The sequence below is a fragment of the Gossypium hirsutum genome, chromosome D05 (assembly GCF_007990345.1).
Source record: "Gossypium hirsutum isolate 1008001.06 chromosome D05, Gossypium_hirsutum_v2.1, whole genome shotgun sequence".
In the NCBI taxonomy this organism is placed as follows: domain Eukaryota; kingdom Viridiplantae; phylum Streptophyta; class Magnoliopsida; order Malvales; family Malvaceae; genus Gossypium; species Gossypium hirsutum.
The window spans coordinates 22,756,460-22,779,722 of record NC_053441.1 but is presented as its reverse complement, the minus strand read 5'-3'; the positions used below and the strand labels follow the sequence as shown (position 1 = coordinate 22,779,722).

The following is a 23,263-nucleotide window of genomic DNA, read 5'->3' as shown; positions in this document are numbered from 1 at the left end:
TCCTATTTTGTATTTCTAGGATGTAAAATTTTTGAAGACCAAAGAGACGAGTGCTTAGTTAGTTTGCAGTTCTCAAATCTATTATATCTCTAGGATACATCAAAGTCATTTAGATTCAATAAGAGGGGTTGGTCATGACATCATTTATTAACATTTATATTCATCAATGTTAATTTTCTTATTATTTTTTATAGATATGTATGGTACTTGTTATCACCCAGGTTAAAATTTCTAGTGATAATGATCAATAGTAAGTTTTGGTATTTTCTATATTTAACTTGTTGACACATTTGGGAAATCTTAATAATTTAAAAAAAAATTATAATTAAAGGAAAAAAAAGAGTAACAACTGAATTGACAAAAATTGTAAAGGTTGAGGGGCTATATTTGTGATTGACCTTTTTTTAATAGAGTTAATGAAATCAGTTAACAGAATGGCTAAAAATAAGCAAATCGAAAAATAGAGGGACAAACTTTGAGCGAATAAAGATAGATGGGCTAAATACACGTAAATTGATAAGTACGAGGATTATCCTTTGAATTTAACCTACTATCGACTTAATAGAGAGGATCATTTTTTAGGTGAGACTTTGCAAATGTAGGTTTATGTACCGAACTACATACATAATTCTTAGTGCACTTGTGTGCTTTGTTCTTTACTTGTTATTATTAGTGTTAAATAAACTATTCCAATAATTCAAGCAACATTTCTTGTAGCACTTCAAAAAACCAGACATTTTCGAAGATAATTAAATATATCTGCTGCGTATGACTCCTATTTCAGTCAAATTTGAGAAATAATCTTCTAATTAAACTCTGTTTATTTGCTTCAATTAAACTCTGATTAGTCTAGATCATTTTATTATTATTTGACCTATAAATTTAGCCTATAAATAGGCTCTTTTACAACCTTAGAATTCACACCCATTAGAGATTAGAACTCATAACACATTTAAAGAATTTTGTGTTTACGTTTTAAGGGTTCTTTGTTTTCGGGTTTCGGGGTTTAGTTTTTATCTCCATCTTTTGTACTCATTGTTCTTTTGTCATTATAGTAAAATTATTTTTGCCCGTGGTTTTTTATTCTCTTTGGAGTGGTTTTTCCACGTTAAATTTGTGTGATCAATTTTTCAACTTCTTCTGCTATTTTTATTTGTTTATTGCTTAATCTGGTCGATCCCCAACAAGTGGTATCAGAGCTAGTTCAATTTTCATAGATCAGTCTGTTTAGAGATGATAGCAACAAGGTTTGAATTTGAGAAGTTCGATGGTGAGACAAATTTCAATCTATGGCAAGTTCGGATGATGACAATTTTAGTTCAAACTGACTTGAAAAAAGTTGTTACCAGGAAAAAGCCTGAGAATCTAAATCAAACAGAATGGGAAGAACTTGATGAAAAGACTTTGTCTGCAATCCAGTTATGCCTCGCAAATATGGTATTGCCGGAGGTATTGATGGAGAAGACCTCATCCGCCTTGTGGAAAAGGTTAGAAACTCTTTATGCAACTAAGTCTCTGACTAATTGTTTAGTGTTGAAACAACGTCTATTTATGTTTCGCATGAACGAATGTAAGCTTCTTAGATATCACATCAGTCAATTCATTACTCTTTTAAATGATTTAAAAACGTTGACGTTCAGATTGAGATAAAGATCAAACTATGCTATTATTGTGCTCTTTACCCCCTTCATACAAGTCTTTTAGGGAGACCCTGATTTATAGCAGAGACAAACTCTCGTTCGAAGATGTGAAGGGTTATTTGTTGAGTAGAGACAAACTCGACAATGAGTTTGGTTTGGATGGCAAGGCAGATAGACAAGCTTATGTTTTGGTAGCATCAAAGAAGCGAGACAAATGGTGTCGCTATTGTAAAAAAGTTAGGTCACGTCAAAGCAAATTGGTATAAACTGCGAAACAAAAGAGATGTTGAGAGTAACGGGGAAGATGTAGCTGATGCTAATTTGGCCGACGAAAGCGGTGATGATTTTTTGTTAGTGTCAACGAGCGAAAGCTCCGAGCTTACGTCTGAGTGGATTCTAGATTTAGGATGTTCTTTCTACATGTGTCCCAATAGAGAATGGTTCTCCACATACAGTTCAATTGAATGTGGAGTTGTGTGCATGAGAAATGATTCATCCAGTAAGGTAATTGGTATTGGTACTGTTAAAATTAGAATGCACGATGGGACGATTAGGACACTCTCATATGTCAAGTATGTACCTGATTTACGAAAGAATCTCATCTCCTTGAGTATTTTAGACTTGAAAGGATGTAAAATCAACATCGAGTCGAGCGACATTAAAGTATCTCGTGGAGCTCTCGTTTTGTTAAAAGGTAAAAGAACTGGTAGTCTTTATATTCTAGAAGGTTCTATAGTGACCGGTGAAATCGAACGTCCCTCGTTTGTTACGGAGTCGAAGTCAACTCGTTTAGAGCAGAGGCAACTTGGTCATAGGAGGGAAAAAGGTATGATCGTTTCGTTGAAGAGAGGTTCTCTTTTAGGTGCAGGTTTTGAAAAGTTAGGACACTATGTTCGTGAAAATCAGACCTGGGTTAGTTTTGATTTGGCAGTGTACAAGTCGAAGGCTAGAAGTCTTCTAGTTTCTAAGCACAGATTCAACTCAGTTAATTCCCCTGCATAGTTAAAGACAGGCTCGTTGAGGGCTTTGACGAAGATGACATTGTGGAAATATGAGTCAATGTGGAGATTTGTTGAGTATGACTCCTATTTCAGTCAAATTTGATAAATAATCTTCTAATTAAACTCTATTTATTTGTTTCAATCAAACTCTGATTAGTCTAGATTATTTTATTATTATTTGACCTATGAATTTAGCCTATAAATAGGCTCTTTTACAACCTTAGAATTCACACCCATTAGAGATTAGAACTCATAACACATTTGGAGAATTTTGTGTTTACATTTTAAGGGTTCTTTGTTTTCGAGTTTCGGAGTTTAGTTTTTATCTCCATCTTTTGTACTCTTCGTTATTTTGTCATTATAGTAAAATTATCTTTACCCGTGGTTTTTTATCCTCTTTGGAGGGGGTTTTTCACGTTAAATTTTTGTGTTTAATTTCTCAATTTCTTCCGCTATTTTTACTTGTTCGTTGCTTAATCGGGTTGATCCCCAACAATATCCATCATGTAATTAATCATATTTAAATTTATGTTGGTATGAGTTATCAATAGGGAGGAAAGGATGGTGGAGAAGAGTGTCGATTCATCTGTGGTTGTCAAAGAGTCGGTGTTATGAGGAAGGAGAAGGATGCACTAGGGTTGCTATGTAAGGGTTACTAGGGAGAGAAGTCGATCATTGGCCTTTTATGCACTCAGGCTTATATAGAGGGGTCACCCCTTGTCCTATAGTAAGACATAGTCGACAACACTGTGTCCTACATGGTTGTGCGGGTTGGCTAGGTGGCAGTGTTGTTGTAGGTTCGTTGTTGCCATGGAGTGTACTATGTGGTCTTGCTCTATCATTTCCATCCTTAAGGTCGTATGAGGCAGGTATGCCTTGGTGGTCCTAGCGAGGGGTGTGTAGCGGACTGTATCTAGGTTGACTTAGAAAGGGTTCATGCAAAGTCGTCTACGAACCGTCCCACTTGAAGGCTTGCTCGCAAATCATTCCTCGTGGAGGTCACCTACGAACCATTCCTCGTGGAGGGTTATCGCTTTGTGAATTGTCCAATAGCTTACCATGTGTCGTATTCTAATAGACGTATAACAATTTATATATTGATGTGCATTAAATATAAATATATAAGTATTATATTTGAAAATTAGATTGCTTTAAATGTCATTAACAAAGAGACTTTATTAATATATCATTTTGCAATCATTACTATTACAAGTCATTCCTTCTTAAAGTTGCTTTGAGATTCACCGGTCAGTTGGCATCATTCAATCATGTCCCTCAAGCTGCTATACTGGCAGAAAGAAACATCAACGAAATGGTCATTTGTGCTATATATATACACACAAATCTGAAGTCAAGCATAAGAGTTAAAGAGAGCGGTTTTGAGGTTGTTCTATATCAGTAGGAAATTTCTAAAATTGCAATACACTCCAAAAACTTTGATCTCTGGGTTTATTATACTGATTTGTACATGAAACCTGATCGACAACCTCCCCTACCTACCCAAAAACTAATTCATCGTCCTCATAGTCATCACAAAGGGTTCAACAACATATCAAATGAGCTTTAAGCATTAAACAGTTTGGATGGATAGATGAATGATGTTGAAATTTAAAATAGAATAATATGGAGATGTTGGGGGGGTGTACAAAGTCGCACATGATCATGTAATTGGTTATTGGGGATCGAGTTTGGGTTTCTATTAACTAATGAAATGAACATTATTAATCCTTTCTATTTTGGTTTATAAATGATACAAGTGTGATGGAATACGGAGTATAGATAAACTAACACCATCAACGAATTAGAATTAGACACCAATTTACATACCTTCTACATTAAGAACGTCAGGGTTCTACATCTACTACACCTGATGATGTTAATGGATTTAGAAGCGATTTGAGATGTTTTAATTTCATGGGTATAAAATCTCAATCAGTTAAGAAAAGCCAATAATTTTCTTTATAAAATAGCTACTTATATTTTCAACATGATAATGTTTCAACGTTTGTATTTGACTTGCCATCTGCATGCAAGTATGAAAAAAGGCAGACGGTTTACCCATACTTTTCTTGATGCCCTCCTTGCACGGCATTTGCTTTAACCCTTGTGTGTAAGATTACATTTCCTCATCACCAATAATCTTCTCTAACATTATTATTATTATTATTATTATTATTATTATTATTATTATTATTATTATTATTATTATTATTATTATTATTATTATGCCCCAACTGTTATTTATGTCATTTTCTCCCAACTATTCATTGCTTTATAGGCATCATTGTACAACAAACTTAAAGGTTTAGATTATGAGCGCACAATTATTTTGGATCCATCAGTATTGTGAACCTCGACATAAAATTGAAATAGTCTCTGTAGTTTGCTATTTAAATATTACTTATGCTTGGTTTGACATGTTATTGCTATAACAAGAAAGACAAGCGTGCAATGCCAGGCATCGGGGAGGACTTTGTTGAAGAAATTACGTATACTATTTTTACTATGGGGGAAAAGTAATATAATATATGAAGACAAAGCAGGAAGTAAGCTTCTTTTGTCTTGTCATATAAATTTGTTATTATCATCAAAATATTAAGGAATGTTGAACAAACTAACTGCTGGTTCCAGAATAGGTCTTGTTAGACACACCTGGTCATACGAACAAGGATTATTTTCTTTTTCATCAATCAACAAATTTATTCCAATGCATAAATCCAAATTTTATTTAACAAAATACATGGCAATCCAAATTTCTTAATTTTACACCAAAATTAATATCAATTTTAAGTTAAAATTAAATTAATTTTTTTATGAGAGCCAAAATGTATTATTTTCCTTGTTAGCTCAAAAATATAATTTTATCATGTATTAATTTATAATTTTTTGGATTTTAGAGGGGTTAAAACACAAATTTTCTATTTTAGGAGTCCATGGCCCCTACTTGGGCTCCTCTAGTGCTGCCCTTGTACCAACTCAATTAGAAAATGGTTGAAATACCCTTTTATATGCAAAATAACTTATATTAATATTAGGGTATTTTTATTTTTTCATATTTTTAATAAAATATTATTATAATGGGATTTAAACTTGGAACACATGAATTCTAAATTTTTAAGTTAACAATTTCAAACAATGACTCACTTGGTTTTAATATAAAATTTTCATAAATATATATATTTTTTACATTTTTATTCTATAAATTATTTTTTATTTTCATACTATATCATACCTGGTGGCATATCTTAGAGGAATATTGGTGGTGGCGGTGGCCCCTCAAAATGATAAAATTGCCTTAAAGTCTCTGTAAATTTTTTTGGTCTCTGTAAAATTAATATATATATATATACACACAAAGTTAATACAACGGTAAAACTATATTTTAGCTCTCCCAAAAAATTATAATTCAAATTTAACTTCCTAAAATGATTTTTGGCTTCACATTGATCATATCCACACATAATGTTTAAATTTTGCCTTAATATAGAATTTGGTACCCTAGTTTGACACATTCTTCTAATGTGATACCTATGTTATATTTTGTCCAATTTGATACTTATATTTGAAATATATATATATTGGTACCAAAGGTAATGGTGTTAACTTTTTAGTGTTTAATTTGAGTTTTAGAATTGATTTGGTAAAAGTTAATTGCTAATATTATTAGGTTTGGAGTTTTCATGATTTTGTTAATAAAATAAATTTAATGCTAATTGTGAATTTGTTTAATTTTGCATTTAATTTGTCAAATACAATATGATGGATGTGATTTAATTAACCAATTAAGAGTTTTCAACAAATCAACTCTAAAATCTAAATTAAATACTAAAAAGTTAACATTATTACCTTTAAATATTAAAATGCATAACTTTTGTCAAATACATGTATCGTAAGTCAGAAACCAAATTATGTTAAACCTTGAACCGTATCATCTCATACCTGTATTCCATGCTTCTTAGACCGTAGTCTACTTTGAAGCATTCATATAGACTGAAAAGATATAATTACTTGGACAGCTAGCTTAACATTGTTAAAATACTTAAAACTTGATGTCTTTCAACTGAAAATGGCTGATTTTAAGTCGGTATAACAAAGAGAGCAACTCTTTCTGGAAATAAAAAATAATCATGTCAAAAAACAAACAAATGAAATCCCTATATTAGGAATATTCATCTGATTTAGCATAGTGCATGCATGTGCATGCTTTAAAATGCCTGCTTATCATAATTTATTATCTTGTTCCCGATTCTGGTATATGACAGCTTCCAATTTTACCTACCTTTTTTTCCCACTGATTTCAACTTAACTATGTGATTCCAGATGCAATTTCATAGAAAATTTCAATCTTTAACCCTTATTTATGTATTATTAGTTGATCATTTTCTTCAATTGAACTTATTGGTCATTAAGGTATCTTTTTGTCCATAACAACCCGCAGTGCATTTTGTTTTAGTTGAGTTTCGTTCTTGATAATTAGGGGTTTCGAATGTTAACTAAGTTTGAAATTGATGTAATTCACAGCTATACAAATAAGATACTTGACAATTTTTCATGCTAACAGGGTAATTAAAAATAAAAGGGTGAGTATTGATTAATAATGTGAAGGTGCAGCATCCATGCACTATATGCATGACAAAACACCCTTCGAAAACGAAATAAAAGTATATTAAAGGTGATAAATCATGATTATGAATCATGATCCCTTGTTAATGAATTTGGACCAGGAGAGCTGTCCCTTTAATAAAAACTACTAGCTGCCCTAATCACCAGGCTTGATTTAACGTAATACCATGGCTTAAACTTGTAAGTGAGAGAGAAATTGAGGGAAGCAATTAATTAAGAAAGCAATATATGTGTGTGTGTGTGATAGACATAGTTGGGAAAATATTGATATATAAAGAGTGGTTCATGGGCCAATAGCATAACAGTTGAAAGAAAGGGTAAGTCAGTCAGTGGTTCTACAGATGCATACATATAGGGCTTAATGTGTCGTGTAAAACCAACAAAAGTGACTTCTCATCCACAACCCTAAACCAACCGCACTTTCTTGTTATTCTCTCTTCATTATTTTCCCCCCTTTCTCCTTGCTACCTCCTTTATATATATATATCTTCTTGGGGGCTTCCTTTTTGTTGTGCTTGTTGACAAATAATTTTACAGCTCTCCCATAGCTAGCTTGTGATTAACATATATCTATCTATATCAGTTATATCCATGGAGGATTCAGGAGCTGCTTCTAGTGATGATGTCAACAAGACTTGTCCTAGAGGACACTGGAGGCCAGCTGAAGATGAAAAGCTCAGGCAACTTGTTGAACAGTATGGTGCACAAAACTGGAACTCTATTGCAGAAAAGCTCCAAGGAAGATCAGGTGATCATTTTATAATTCATTACTGTTGGAATATATTAGAGTCTTGGTTAATTTATAAGCTATTTCTTGATCCTCTAACTTGGTTTAACTTTCTTTTAAATATAGTCTTTAGGGGAATTTGTTAAAAGTATGATGTAGAAGCATGCAAAATTTTAATAAGCTGCTTCAAAACTTAAGATTAAATCAGAAAAAGATGTTTCTTCCGCCATGATTGAGTTGGTGTGATCATATAGGTTGTTGATTAGTATATTTTTAGATTTCATTTTTCTTCACATATGTCAAATATTTCTCATCTACCTACTTAACCAACCTTTTTTAATTAATTATAGTCTCTTAAGTTTCAATAGCACAGGAGAAGATATGCATGATTAATAATTAATTTGCTTCTGATCTACAATCATGAACTCATGATAAACTAAAGGATGATCTCTTCCTCTCTTTCCCTTTAATTTTAGAGTGTAAGTATATATAATATACACTTATGCAAATATTTACCCCCATATCCATATGGCTTAATCTTTGTGCATATGTTTCCACAGGGAAGAGCTGCAGATTGAGGTGGTTTAATCAACTTGACCCTAGAATCAACAGAAGACCATTTACAGAAGAAGAAGAAGAAAGGCTCCTTGCTGCTCATCATATCCATGGAAACAAATGGGCATTGATAGCTAGATTATTTCCTGGTAGAACCGACAATGCAGTGAAGAATCACTGGCACGTTATAATGGCTAGAAAACAAAGAGAACAATCCAAGCTATGTGGGAAGAGAAGTTTTCAAGATGCATTTAGCGACTCTAAGCTAAGCTCTACTGGTTTTAGTACTTCAAGGAAATTAGCAAGATGTCAAGAGGCTTTTAGCTCCAGATTTGGGTTTGGAGACAGTAGGTTTTTCGACCAGTTTCAAAACCAAGGTAAAGATAAGATTTTCTCAGTCTCATCCACATCGACTACTTCTTCACCATCTTGGAATTTTGCTTCATCAATAATGGTGGCTTCAAACAACCCATCTTCAGCTCAGTTATCAATAAGAGACGGGAAAAATCATTTACTGCGGTCTGGTTCTAGTTATTACTCCATGGATACCTCAAAGCTTTTAGATCAATCTCTTTATAAATATCATTCAAATGCCTCGGCATATTGTAGCAGCTTCAGAAATTCCAGTGCATTTGGAATCCATAGCTACAGGAGGGTGGTTCCAAGTCCTTTTGGCTACCTTAAACTTGGTGATACTTTTGAAAGCAATAATGGTGTGATGACAAAGGAGTTTCTGAGCATTACTGATAATGCACCCAAGTCTTCAAATCTTAGAGTGAGTAATTCCCAGCAGGAGCAAGAAGATGAATCAGACAAAACAAAGGATGTTCCTTTCATAGATTTTCTTGGTGTTGGTATTTCATCATGATCATAAAAAAAAATCCCATCTTATTTAACTATTTTTCCTGGTATGCATAACAGCACTAGCTTTGCTTTTCCATTGCATCATTATGATCATACATGTTGATAATTAACATGCAAAGTTAAGCAGAAAAGACAATATGTTAGCTTTTTAGCAGTTAGAGGAAAAGAAAAACAACATTTTTCTTCAATATCCAATATTTTTAATAAGGTCTGTGTGCAAGTTTTCGGACAATTCAGTCAAGTTATGAGTTTTAATTGGTATAGGACATGAATATTGGTCTCCAGGCTAGCAATTCTTTGTCCTTGGGATCCTTCATTGATTCAATATATCTTCTGTTGTTGCATTCAATGTAATGCATCAAAGTGCTAAAAAAACAGTAATCATTAGCATTTTTTTTCCTCAATTGATCTGTATCAAGTATTTGAGGAAAAAAAGATGACAGAAGTACTATAAGTTTTCCTTAAAGTGGAAAGGTGGTGGTGGAAATATGTCAATAAATATATGCAACTCCAGCTATATGCTTATATATAAAATTTCTAAATTCAAACCTAAACAGCTGGTTGCAGTTGCATCCTTACATTAAAATTGAAAATCAAAAGGTTTTCAATGTTGTTAAGAGCTAAAGATTTCGTAGGAAACTATCATGAGTTGCTGATGTGCAAGTAGAAGACAAGGGTCAAAAATCATTCTTGTTGGAAGTTCCTTTCAATACATACATACACAGGTTGATTAATTTAATGAACAGTACCCTTGTGAGTTTGAAGCAAAGGGCTTATGATAATAGCTAAGAAAATCAAGAAATGAAAATGAAAAAGGGGAATGTCACCAGCCACTATATATAGTGTAGCTTCATTATCATCATATATATTATTTTGCATGTAGCTTGGGCCGATTGAAGGAGACATGCATCAACATCAACTAGCCAGCTACTAGATATGTGACACTAGGTTCAAACTTTTATTCACTAGTAGTATCTGCCACAGAAAAATGTTCACACAGAGACAACTGGGGAGAATGTTTACACATGTTTAAGGGTTTTGTTGTAGGATGGGTACATTAGATGATGTTTGTGGGTTACAAATTTGGCCATGAATACACAAATCCCCATACAGAATAATGGATCTTGATGCTTAATATGTATTCTACATGGTGATAGACTTGTTGGGGTTCATTTTCTTTTCTTTTCTTTATTTACCAAAAAGAAGAAACGTGGAGATCTTTATGTATAAAACTACCGATTAAGGAACCACAAACTTGCTTTCTTTTTTAAATAGCACTTCACTTGAATTTGATGAAAATAAATAAGTGGGAAAATATTTCTTTCTAAATAGCATTCTTAGAGTGTATTGAATTTAAAGATATTTAGAGTAGAATATTAATTTATCAAGTATCTAATTTTTCAGTTTATTGATTGGAGATATTTGTTGAATATAAAAAAAGTTTACCAAGTATTTGTTAATCAAATGAAATATAGTCTTATCTTAATTATTTTCTGAGATCATCCATTCAGATGAAATAAATCTGCTTCATTTTATTATTGATTAGGAATATATTATACCAACCCATAATTTAAAAAACCCTATCATTTAAGATTGTGTGGTTTAATTCTCGAGCTTAAAAATAAACATATCAACCTCCATTTATTCTTTATCTCACATCAATCGAAAAAAGTTGAGTTAAATACTTAACAAAAGGAAGTAATTTAATATAAAATGTAGGAAATTTGAATACCTAAAAGCTAAGATATATTCACCAAATTTGTAATTTAAATTATTTAATAATAAAATGTAATTTACAAAGTATATTATTTCAACTTTTAAGTAATTATCTACTTTAGAAATAAAACTATATTCATCACATTATTTCCTATGCGTTTGCGAGGAATAGATACATCTCTGGTAATGTTGGGTGGAAAGGCATCACAAGGGCATTCCAACTTTGATATGCATAAATCCTGCGGCAGTTTTGGTGAAGGGTTTTTGGAAATTATGGGGTTAAGCTTATGACTTGTGTTAATTCAATAGCATATTTCAAAGTGGTTGTTAAGAGTTCATGTACCTGATTAAATCGGGTTTAAGCATGAAGTTACTCCGTTTTATATTTATCTAAATTTGATTCAACCCTAAAATTTTATCTAAACCTACTCATATTTGTATACATGATTCACATCCTTCATACCAAATAGGGGTGAACCTAGGGGGCTAGCAAGGCCTCCCTAAAATGAGATGTCTCTTAAATTTTTTAAAATTTTAAATTAGTAAAAGTAAGTAAAATTGTATTTTAACCTTCTAAAAATATAAATATTTGATTTAATCTTTTAAAAATATAAATATATAGGCTATTAAAATGATTAAATTGCATTTTTTGTATCATAAAAATTACAATTTAATTTCGACCATCCTAACAAAATTTTTTGATTTCGCCCCTAGTACCAAGCAAAAGCTAAAATTTTCAATTACTTCTTAAATGCTAAATTTACATTTAAATTGGATATTTAAGGATACCTATGAATTCAAATAATATTTGAAGTTTTCAATTATTACAAATATTAATCCTTGAATGCTTATTATCTAAATTTAATTTATCTTTAGAATTTTTAATACTAAAATTGGATATATAATCTATTTCAGATTAAACTATGAATTTTAACTAATTAAAAAAAAACCCACCTAATTTCTATGATGGAAATAAAAAATATATATTTTATTTTAAATAAAATGCTTTTACTTTATTTTGATTTTACTAATTATTAAAAAAATTAGGTTTAATTAAAAAGAAAATAAATGAGGATAATGAAATCCTATTTTTATCTCCTTCATTAAAGAAAGAAAAAATTAAATGGCGTGGAATCAAGCATGCATGTTTATCTTTTTAATAAAAAAAAGTTGAGGTGAGATTATAAATATTGTATAAAAAGAATAAAAATCCATCTTCATCTTTTTCAAAAAATTATTAGGTAGGCCTTTTATCGCTATAGTCATGATCTTTGTCTTATAAAATTATGTTATGTGGTTAGAATTTTAATCTAGTAAATCTCGCGGTCTTAATGATTTCTTCGCTTCAAATCTATCCAAGTCAACCTAAAATTCGAAAAGTAAAAATTCTTCCACAAATTTTTTTAGGGCATCGAAAAATATAATGAAAGTACCTCAAAACAAAAGAGTAACGAAAAAACTAAAAACAACAAGAAAATAAAGCACACAAGATATTTGAATATATATTCTCAATTTATTCTTTAACTCAGAGAGAATGAAGTTATTATAAATGAAGGGGAGGCATATATTTATAGTTGAGTTTCCTCATATCCAATTGTACAGATTAAATTAAATCAATGGTTGAAATTAGTTCCCATCTACCATAATTATCCTGGTAAAATATAATTTATTAAAGTGTTTTAATTCAATTAGGATTCAAGTAGATAAACCTTAAATTTTTTTAAAGTGATGAGTCAATCCTGATGGGCCGAATCACCCAAAAAACCATGAAAAATCTGAAATATACACGCTTAATTACGGACTGTTTTGTGCAGCCCATGAGATAAGAAAATAGTTACACAACGTTAAAACTCTTACCGATTTAGGGCCAGTTCTTCATTACTTAAAAAAAGCACTTCTGACTCAAAAAGTACTTTTAAAAGAAAAGTTGTGAAGAACAAGCTACTTTTGGCTGAAATTTTTAGCTTTTCAGAAGTGCTTTTGAAAAACACTTCTGAAAAGGAGAAGCTAAAAATTTTAGCTTTTTCTCTCCCAAAAGCACTTTTGGTGCTTAATTACTTTTTCACCCCTCCAATAACATGATTTTTTTTTCTTGGTGCTTAATTACAATTGTGTTAAAATCATTAATTAAAAATAAAAAATTTTAAAATACTAATTACAAATATTTAATGTTTATATTTAAATATTTAAAATATAGTTTATATATTCTAATTAAATTTTATAAATAATTAATATTTATTGCTTAAAAATATTTAAAATTTATATTTCATATATTAAAATATTAATAACAAGTTATAATATTTTTTTATATTCTTACTAAAATATAATAATATTAACTAATTTAAATATTATTTAAATGCATATTTGTTACTTGATAATAACATGTCTAAAATGAACATTTTATTTCTCAAAAGCACTTTTTGATAGCAATGCTAAACATTCAAATTTTAAACCAATCTTTTCAAAAGCATTTCTAAAAAGTACGTTTCCACAGCACTTTTCAAAAGCAATGAAAAACTGGTCCTTACTACTCACCTTTTTCACTTATCATTCCTTTCTATTACAATCATTCATCTTGCACTTTTTTTTTCAGGTTTTGGAACTATCTTAACAAGCTATTGAAATATACTACAATAAACTGATATTTTTGCTGATCACACCATGTAAGCTTATTGAATCCCAATTTTTTTTTCCAGATTTTGAAACCTAAACAAAGTTAACTCCTTTTTGGCCTATCACGCCATACAAGTTTATTCGCTTTTGAACAATCTTTTGAAATAAATTGCAAATATTAGTTGAAACAAATAGTTAAATTAAGTTACAGCAGTCAATAAAATTATTAGGATAGTGAGAATTGAGTTTGAATTGTAGTTGAGTAAAATTTATCATTTTTTGAGAAAATCTAAAAATTAAAGGAAAATGAAATTATGTTCTTTAAATCCAATCTAACTTTTATACCAATCATTTAATTCAATTTTTTGAGGTATTGACAAGAAAAAAATTTTTAAAAATGAAAAACGGAAGGTGAGTAGTAAGTTTGTAAAAGTTTTAATAATCTTTACCATTCAATTTTGTGAGGAATTGACAAGTAAAAAAAAAAAAAAAACAGGATGCGAAGACATCACTAAAATGTTTCCCCTACTTTCAAAAAACCTTGGAAAAAAATTTGCGATGACTGATTGGAAGAGGAGTGATGGATGAAAAAGCAAGGTGAGCGGTGAGCCGAAAAAAAAAATATTAGAAACATGAAAAGTTATATCAATTATATTTTTTTGTTAATCAACTATGAAAAGTTACAAATTGATCATTCAATAATTAATTTTTTTTGTCACATGTTTCCATTTTTTACATTAGCTAGTTGGTAAACCTGATCATGAGTCGGGCCACCTAGCCCGTCCAAAAAGTGAAAAGGTTTGGAAAAAAATATAAGCCCGAAAAATGTGGTTGGGTTAAAAAATAAAGCCCATTTTCTAAACAAGTCAAGCCTTGGGTAAGCTTTTTTTGGCCTCAGCCTAGCTCGGCCTGACCCAAATTTGCAAAAAAAAAAAAAAAACATGTTGTTGTTTTTACTATTTTTACTCTGTTGTTTTGGTGTCATATCGCTATTATATTGATACTATTTTATTGTTATTGTTTGGTATTATATAACTCTTATTTTATTATTAATTTTGCTACTATTTTAGAGGTATTTACTTGTTAAATTGTACCTATCTTAGTATTATTTAAGTATAAATAATTTTTAAAATTTATTTTCAGTTTGTTGGGAAACAATTATTTTATTGTTTTTAGTATATTTTATGTATTGTATTTTTTTAATTTATTTTTATATAAAAAATCAACATGAGCAGACTGAGCTCAAGTTTTAGCCTTTTTATTCGAGCCGAGCTTAGACAAAATTTTAGGCTCATTTTTAGGCCTGACCCAAGGTTAAAAAAGGGCCTAAAATTCTATTGAAGCCCAACCCATGATCACCTCTACTAGTTGGTAATCAAAAAAGACAAAATTGAATATTTGGGTGACCGTTTTATAACTTTTCATAGTTAGATAACAAAAAAAAAATTGTAACTTTTCATAATTGAGTGACTACTAATATAATTTACCCAAATTTTAATAAAAACATTATTTTATTGTACAAAAACTATGATAGATGTGGTAAAAAAAAAGTACCTAACATTTTGACTATTGTTTGATCCGTGTATGGAGCATTGCTTCTTCATCTTGAATCAAAATTCAAGAACTTGTTGCTTACTGGAGTATGCTCGAGATTTACCCGTGTTTATGCTTCATCAATTTGATCAGGATTGGGAAACCATTTTTCAACAAATAAGCCTTAGATGCTTTTCCGTGGTCCAGTTGGGAATTTAGGATTCAACCCCTTTAATTCATCTGAAGTTTTCCGAAAGATTTTAACCAATTGATTTATAGAATTTTAAACTGGGATGAGTGAGGAAGATTTGAGTTCCAATCAAAATGAATTTTTGGTTTTAAGCCTTCAAAACACACAAACCGGAGAAAGGAGCTACATGAAGAGATTTATGGGTTTCAAAAAAAATATAGCTATGGGTTACCATCATACTAACAAGAGGATTCCAACCAAATAGGTTTGAGTTCTAAATTTTTATCTTAATCTTTTTATTCCTATGAAGATAATTCAAGTCATGAACCGAAGAAGACAATCAAGAGAGAAAACTTTGGATTCTCAATATATTAAAATAATATTAAATTAAATTAAAATTTTAAATATTTTAGGATATTAGAATAATATTCTAATATAAAATCCACATATGCAAAATAATAATCATCATTTAAACCACTTGTTCATTTATGATCAGCTGAAAATGTCGATTAAATTTTTTAAAATTTTTTAAAAGAGTGGGGTACTTGTATAATGAAAGTCAAACCTACTTAGTAATTTTAACCAAAAACGATATGGATCAATTTAAACATTAAAATGAAATTTAAGTAATGGTATGATAAATGGATTGGGGCATAAGTTAGATGTCCGACCAAGATTCGGTTTTAACCTTCTCGGGACCGGACGCCACAGAAAAGGTTAAAGAGATTGTTACATGATGGAAGCTTAGACATCAGCTCCTTCATTGCTTGTTGTTCTTAAAACACAATTTAAGCAACTAGTCAAGCTAGCCATCTTTATAGTCCCTGAAAATCTTGTCCTTTTTGCCTTTTGAATTGACATCCCATTATTCCCCTGAAACTATCAGCTTCCGCCCAATAACTTCAACCTCAGTTCACAGCTTGTGACTGCTGCTACAACTCTTCCATGTGAGTGCCATAGTCCACCACACCCCCTTCACATACCACTAAACAATCTTCTCTTTTGAATACTCCCATCCCAATTAATGTCATCATTCACCTCTAATTATTTTCAAATCTTTATTGTCAACACCGAAAGTTAATAGTCGTTAATGCGGTTGTTGGCTTCAACTTTAATCAATGACAATCTCAAAAGCCCCCCCACTTTTGTGATTGTCTAGTCCCAGTTTTGAAACTGCTTATATAGGCATAAAAACTTGTGCTTCCCCCCACCTCGCTCACTCCAACAGCCTTTTCCACTTCTAAAACCTTTAGCTTTTCTCAGAGATGGCGCAGGGAAGGGGCAGTGCAAGTCAAGCGACCATGTCCGCAATTGCATTGCTATTGTGCTTAATGGTTTGCCTGGAAACCATTGATGCAGCTACTTACACTGTCGGTGGCTCTAATGGTTGGACTTTTAACACGGCTACTTGGCCAAAAGGGAAGCGGTTCAGGGCCGGCGACGTGCTAGGTAACTCCAAATAACTAAACAAAATGATGAAAATATTTCCTAGTCTGTGTCTGAAGTAATTCAAAAAAAAAAAAAAAAACTTTGTACTGTGATGTTGCAGTGTTCAACTACGATGCGACTATCCACAATGTAGTAGCAGTGAACAGACGAGGGTACACTAATTGTACCACACCTGCAGGTGCAAAAGTGTACAACTCAGGGAAAGATAAGATAAAACTGGCCAAGGGACTCAACTTCTTTATGTGCAGCACTGCTGGTCACTGTGAGTCTGGAATGAAGATTGCAATAAATGCAGTGTGACACAGATTATTGCCTTCTCTTCTAAATAATAGGTTGAATGTGCTACTACATTGTCGTCTTTGGTTTTAAGTTTTAACTAAGGAGAATGTTATTCCAACTTTTTTATTTTTATTTTAAATATTTATGTTTAACATCCGTGTTCTACTTATATTGGAATAAAAGTAAATATAGATTATGATACTTCAATCATAGTTCAACAAAAACTACTCTCTCTCCATTTTGATTTCACAAATTGATTTTTACAAGAACTAATCAGTTTCTTGTTTTTCTCTAATTTATAGATTTGAAATATGATCACACTAAAGGGTGTTATTTTATTTGAGTCCCTAGCATAAAATTGTTACTAATTACCAAACAACTTCATATCTATTTTGGAACAATGCTAAATGGAATACACACTGAATCCCTACAAAATTTTCATGATGCCAACTTTTGAAATGCTCATAAATCATCAATTAAGAACAGTCATATATATAAAGGGAGGAGGTACGAGACTCCGATATTGTAGTTAGGACTCAATTTACTAAATTATGTTACACCTATGATATGAATGAAAGTTTTTGAAGATTGGTGGTGACTAGTGAGTGTATTTGGGTTGAAAAGACTCTAAATTTTGGATGAATCAGATGAATAAAGAGTTGGAATAGTGGTTTTTGGAAACATTTTTGATGATGGAAGGTAGGTCGGTAAATGAAAATGGTTAGTAATAGTAGTCCCCTTTTTGCAAAAATTTTACTCTTAATGCTGTAAATGAAAAAGCTGTGAAAGTTGGGTGACCAACTTTGAATTTTCGCTTCTTTTTTCTTGTTAATTTTCTGAAATATAGGGCAATTTGGTAAGTTGAAGAAATGAGAAAACTTGTCCGAGAGAGAGCAAAGCGTGTTTTCGGGAGGAAATAAAAGCATCGAAATTCCAGTTCCCAGATTACCCTTGCCTTAATTATATAAAAATACAACTAAAGGTATCAGAAAAGAATCTTTTGTGGATTTTCCAATGGGAAACTTTCTACTCTGTTTAATCATTATTATATTAATTAAAAAATTATTCACAAGGAAGTTTCCATATCAAGCGGGAAATTTATATAACAAAAATATTAATATAAAAACTAAAAAATGAGGCGATAAAGTTGAAATGTCAAAAATAATCTTACTTTAAATTTAAATATTCTTTTAGAATTTATATAATATAATCTTTCTCACGAAATGGTATTTTGATAAACCAGTTGAATCATTAGTCAATTCCACGTGGCAATAACTCAATTCTCCCTTTAAATAATTGTATGTGGAAAAGTCAAAATGTGGAGACTGTTAATAGTTTATCATGGAAAGGAATCGGAACCCAGCTTCCTATAATCTTCCCATCTCATCTCCCCCCTTCTTAAATATCTCCCTCTGTCCAACTCAAAAATCCATTGAAAGAAGTAACTGTAGAAAAACAGAAGAGCATGGATAGAGGGCAAGAAGAGATGCAATTTCTAGGGTTGTTTGGCATATTCAAGGAATCCTACAAAATCATATCATCATGGAGAAAGCTCTTCACTAACATCACTTTAGCTTTAATCCTTCCTCTATCCTTCATTTACCTTGTTCACGTGCAAGTTTCAAGTCTATTCTCAAGCAAATTACAACTTGATCGTATTCCATCAGACACTGCCGAATACGAGAATTCATCTAACCTTATCTCCCATGAAGCCCTTTACTTTTTGCTTTTCAACTTTGTCTACTTCACTCTGTTTTTCATCTTTTCGCTTCTTTCAACTGCTGCAGTTGTTTACACCATCGCCTGCATATATACAGCTCGGGAACTCACGTTCAAGACAATCATAAGCGTTGTTCCCAAGGTCTGGAAGAGGCTGCTTGTTACTTTCTTGAGTATTTTTGTTCTCATTTTTCTCTATCTCGTTGTAGCTGTCCTTGTCTTGATTATTTGGGCAGTTTCAGTGGGACAAATGCACGTTATGGGTGTTGCAGTGTTAGCCGTTTTAGTGGTTTTGTTCACCGCGGGGCTCTTCTATTTGGCCACAATCTGGCACTTGGCTACCACTGTCTCTGTTTTAGAAGAGGCATATGGATTTGCAGCCATGGTGAAGAGCAAAAACCTCATCAAAGGAAAGCTAGGGTTGGCGATAGCCGTGTTTTTTATCCTGCAACTGGCGATGGGGTTAAACCATATGGCATTCAAGAGGCTGGTTGTGGAAGGAACCGACATGGGCATGGCTAACAGGGTTGTGTATGCAATCATTTGTTTCTTGTTGCTTTCCACGGGGATTCTCTTCCAATTAGTCATCCAGACAGTGGTTTACTTTGTCTGCAAATCGTACCACCACGAAAACATCGACAAATCTGCCTTGTCGGATCACCTGGAAGTTTACATGCTGGGAGACTATGCTCCTTTGAAGGCTAAGGATGTTCAGCTTTTTCGTGTTTGATTGACTTTCAATGTAACATAATGTTATAGTTGTCTTGTCTGTGATTGATAAATGTTTCTTTTACCTCTAATAATCTATTTTTTTTCTTACAATAAGTTTTCACTGGTTGAGTGATGAAGAGAAACTATTTTCTTGGATTTTTGGCCTGATGAGGGGGATGACTCAACAATGACAACATTCTTTTGCGATAACAATAACAAACAATTAATTATGTAACAGGCCTTGAAAAAGAACAATAATCGTTGTATACGATAAATCAATAATTTGCAATTGACAGAATATTGTTCATTGTATATGTTAAACTAGTCTATTATTCTATAAAAAGGTATGGAACCTCTAAATCAAGTTACAATTTTTTTATTTGTTTGATTAAAATAACCCAACAATATATGAATAACATATTTCTTTCTTATTGTTGTTTATGAATAAAACTTTCTTAATTTCTTATTCCTTTTATATAATACTCAAAAGTCTTCTTACATTTCAGCACATTCTATTAAAAACAAATAATCTATTATTGAAGTTGCCATATTATTAAGTGGAAAATTTATATAGCAAAATTACTTATAAAATATTGATATAAAAAAAATGAGGTTTAGTCGATACAATAAGGTTGAGATATGTTAAAAATAATGTTGCATTAAGTTCACATCCTATCATTTATGCTCTTTTTAATTTATATAAAAATAATAATAATATTTCTTACTTTATAAAAAAAATGGTGTTTTAATAATGTGCTATACCAATTCAATTAAATATATAAATAATAATTAAATATAATATTAAAATATTTTTATAAATATATGTAATTGAGTTGCAATGAAAGGATATAATTAAACATTTTTAGTCGTGAGTTCAATCATTACACAAATGCAAAAGTCAAAATGTGCAAAACAACAACTCAATTCGCCCTTTAAATAACAGTATGTCCAAAAGTCAAAATGTGGAGACTGTTAATAGTTTATTATGGAAAAGAACTTCCTATAATCTTCTCATCTCATCTCCCCCCTTCTTAAATATCTCCCTCTGTCCCATTGAAAAAAGTAACTGTAGGAAAACAGAAGAGCATGGATAGAGGGCAAGAAGAGATGCAATTTTTAGGGTTGTTTGGCATATTCAAGGAATCCTACAAAATCATATCGTCATGGAGAAAGCTCTTCACTAACATCACTTTAGCTTTAATCCTTCCTCTATCCTTCATTTACCTTGTTCATGTGGAAGTTTCAAGTCTATTCTCAAGCAAATTACGACTTGATCGTATTCCATCAGACACTGCCGAATACGAGAATTCATCTAACCTTATCTCCCATGAAGCCCTTTACTTTTTGCTTTTCAACTTTGCCTACTTTACTATGTTTTACATCCTTTCGCTTCTTTCAACTGCTGCAGTTGTTTACACCATCGCCTGCATATATACAGCTCGGGAAATCACGTTCAAGACAATCATAAGAGTTGTTCCCAAGGTTTGGAAGAGGCTGATTGTTACTTTCTTGAGTATTTTCGTTGCCATTTTTATCTATCTCGTTGTAGCTGCTCCTGTCTTGATTATTTGGGCAGCAATTTCAGTGGGACAAATGGACGTCATGGCTGATGCAGTGTTAGCCGTTTTAGTGGTTTTGTTCACCGCGGGGCTCTTCTATTTGGCCACAATCTGGCACTTGGCTACCACTGTATCTGTTTTAGAAGAGGCATATGGGTTTGCAGCCATCTTGAGGAGGGAAAACCTCATCAAAGGAAAGCTAGGGTTGGCGATAGCCTTGTTTTTTATCCTGCAACCGGCGATGGGGTTAAACCATATGGCATTCAAGAGGCTGGTTGTGGAAGGAACCGACATGGGCATGGCTAACAGGGTTGTGTATGCAATCATTTGTTTCTTGTTACTTTCCACAGGGATTCTCTTCCAATTAGTCATCCAGACAGTGGTTTACTTTGTCTGCAAATCGTACCACCACGAAAACATCGACAAATCTGCCTTGTCGGATCACCTGGAAGTTTACATGCTGGGAGACTATGCTTCTTTGAAGGCTAAGGATGTTCAGCTTTTTTGTGTTTGATTAACTTTCAATGTAACATATTGTTATAGTTGTCTTGTCTGTGATTGATAAATGTTTATTTTACCTCATTTGTTAACCTAATAATCTATTTTTTTCTTACATTAAATTTTCATTGGTTGAGTGATAAAGAGATACTATTTTCTTGGATTTTTGGCCTGATGAGAGTAACGGTGAGCAAAATTCGATTCAATTCGAAAAAAATCGAAAAAAATCGAAAAAAAATTTGAATTTAGAATTATTTGAATCGAGTTAATCGAATCACCTCAAATTTTTTTTTCGAATTTCGAGTTCAAGTCGAGTTGAATTTTCGAATTTGAATAACTCAAATAATTCGAATAAACCGAATATAAACTATATTTTTTTAATTTTTTAATAGGCTTTTACTTAATTACTTTTAAGTCTTTAACCCAATTGCCAATTTCCCCCAAGCCCGTCTGCCCATGCCCCAAAGATTTATTTTCCCAAATTCAAATTCCTCCCCCCAAATCACCTTCAGCAAATTCCATCGTCCAAACCCCCATTTATTTTTCTTATTCTCTCTGTTTCCATTTCATTCAAAGTTCAAACCTTAAAATTTATTTTTCTCAAAAAACCCTAAAATAAACCCTTCTTCTTCTTAAAATAAACCTTCAAATCAAAATCCTTACCTCCAAATCGAATTGCTATTCCTTCTAACCGAGGCAGTCTGTTCTCTTCCATTGTAAGCTCGAATTTTTTGCATCTTTAAAGTTTGTCTTGAAATATTTTTGAATTATTGAATGATTTTAGCTTTATTTGCATCTGTTTTGCTCTATTGAATGATTTTCGCTCTATTTTCCTTCTCCACTTACCTGCTTGCTGTTGTAGAACAGGGCACACTGGCACAGTACAATCATCATCGGGCTAATTTTTTAAAATGAAAGAATTTAACTTATTTTATTTGAGACTTTGAGTGCAACTGCTGGAATCTCTTGGTAAAGCCATTTTTAGCTTTAAAATAATTAAAAATGATACCTCCCCGCTCAAATGAAACCTTTAATTACACTGTTAAAATAATTAAAAATGAAACATTTAATTGTTGTTTGTCTTTTTTTTGTTTTGGAAGATGTAAAATTCTTTTTTTATTATTAATAATTAAGCAGGAAGTACAACCTAATATAAATATATAATATTAGTAATAATGTAATAATAATAGAGAAAAAATGTTAGCCAATTAATTTCCCAATTCCCAAAGTAATAATGTAATATTAGTATTAATATTATATTAGTAATAACATAATATTAATAGAGAAAAAATGTATAAAATGTGCTTCTTTTTAAAGGATTTTGCAGCTTGCTAATACAATTCGATAAAATAACATTAAATGATGAATAAAATATTGGATTATCATATTTAAATTATAAATAAAAATTAAAATATTAAATATTAAATACCAGACCTTATAAATAAAATAACACTCCACCAGAATTTTTTGAATACCATGTTAACTAATTTTAAAGTTTAAATTGTAGTTTAATAGACACCTAAATCTTTTAATAATAAATCTTTTTGGCAAGTTAGATATAAAGAAAACTAGGCTTCAATTAATTA

General features: G+C 31.5%; 4 protein-coding genes across 4 annotated transcripts; all 4 read left to right on the top strand.

Moving 5' to 3' along the window:
• Positions 1–7,572: 7,572 nt before the first annotated feature.
• On the top strand, positions 7,573–9,598 carry LOC107914819 (transcription factor MYB64). The gene is made up of 2 exons (XM_016843858.2): positions 7,573–8,012; positions 8,552–9,598. The coding sequence occupies exons 1-2, from the start codon at positions 7,856–7,858 to the stop codon at positions 9,412–9,414; spliced, it is 1,020 nt and encodes a 339-aa protein (XP_016699347.1). The 5' UTR covers positions 7,573–7,855; the 3' UTR covers positions 9,415–9,598.
• A 7,022-nt stretch (positions 9,599–16,620) lies between these two features.
• LOC107914734 (basic blue protein) lies at positions 16,621–17,397 on the top strand. The gene is made up of 2 exons (XM_016843744.2): positions 16,621–16,911; positions 17,012–17,397. The coding sequence occupies exons 1-2, from the start codon at positions 16,728–16,730 to the stop codon at positions 17,209–17,211; spliced, it is 384 nt and encodes a 127-aa protein (XP_016699233.1). The 5' UTR covers positions 16,621–16,727; the 3' UTR covers positions 17,212–17,397.
• A 1,258-nt stretch (positions 17,398–18,655) lies between these two features.
• On the top strand, positions 18,656–19,639 carry LOC107914375 (uncharacterized). The gene has a single exon (XM_016843277.2). It carries the CDS (start codon positions 18,656–18,658, stop codon positions 19,637–19,639), a length of 984 nt encoding a protein of 327 aa, XP_016698766.1.
• A 1,042-nt stretch (positions 19,640–20,681) lies between these two features.
• On the top strand, positions 20,682–21,751 carry LOC107915294 (uncharacterized). The gene has a single exon (XM_016844464.2). It carries the CDS (start codon positions 20,707–20,709, stop codon positions 21,691–21,693), a length of 987 nt encoding a protein of 328 aa, XP_016699953.1. The 5' UTR covers positions 20,682–20,706; the 3' UTR covers positions 21,694–21,751.
• The last annotated feature ends 1,512 nt before the right edge of the window (positions 21,752–23,263 follow it).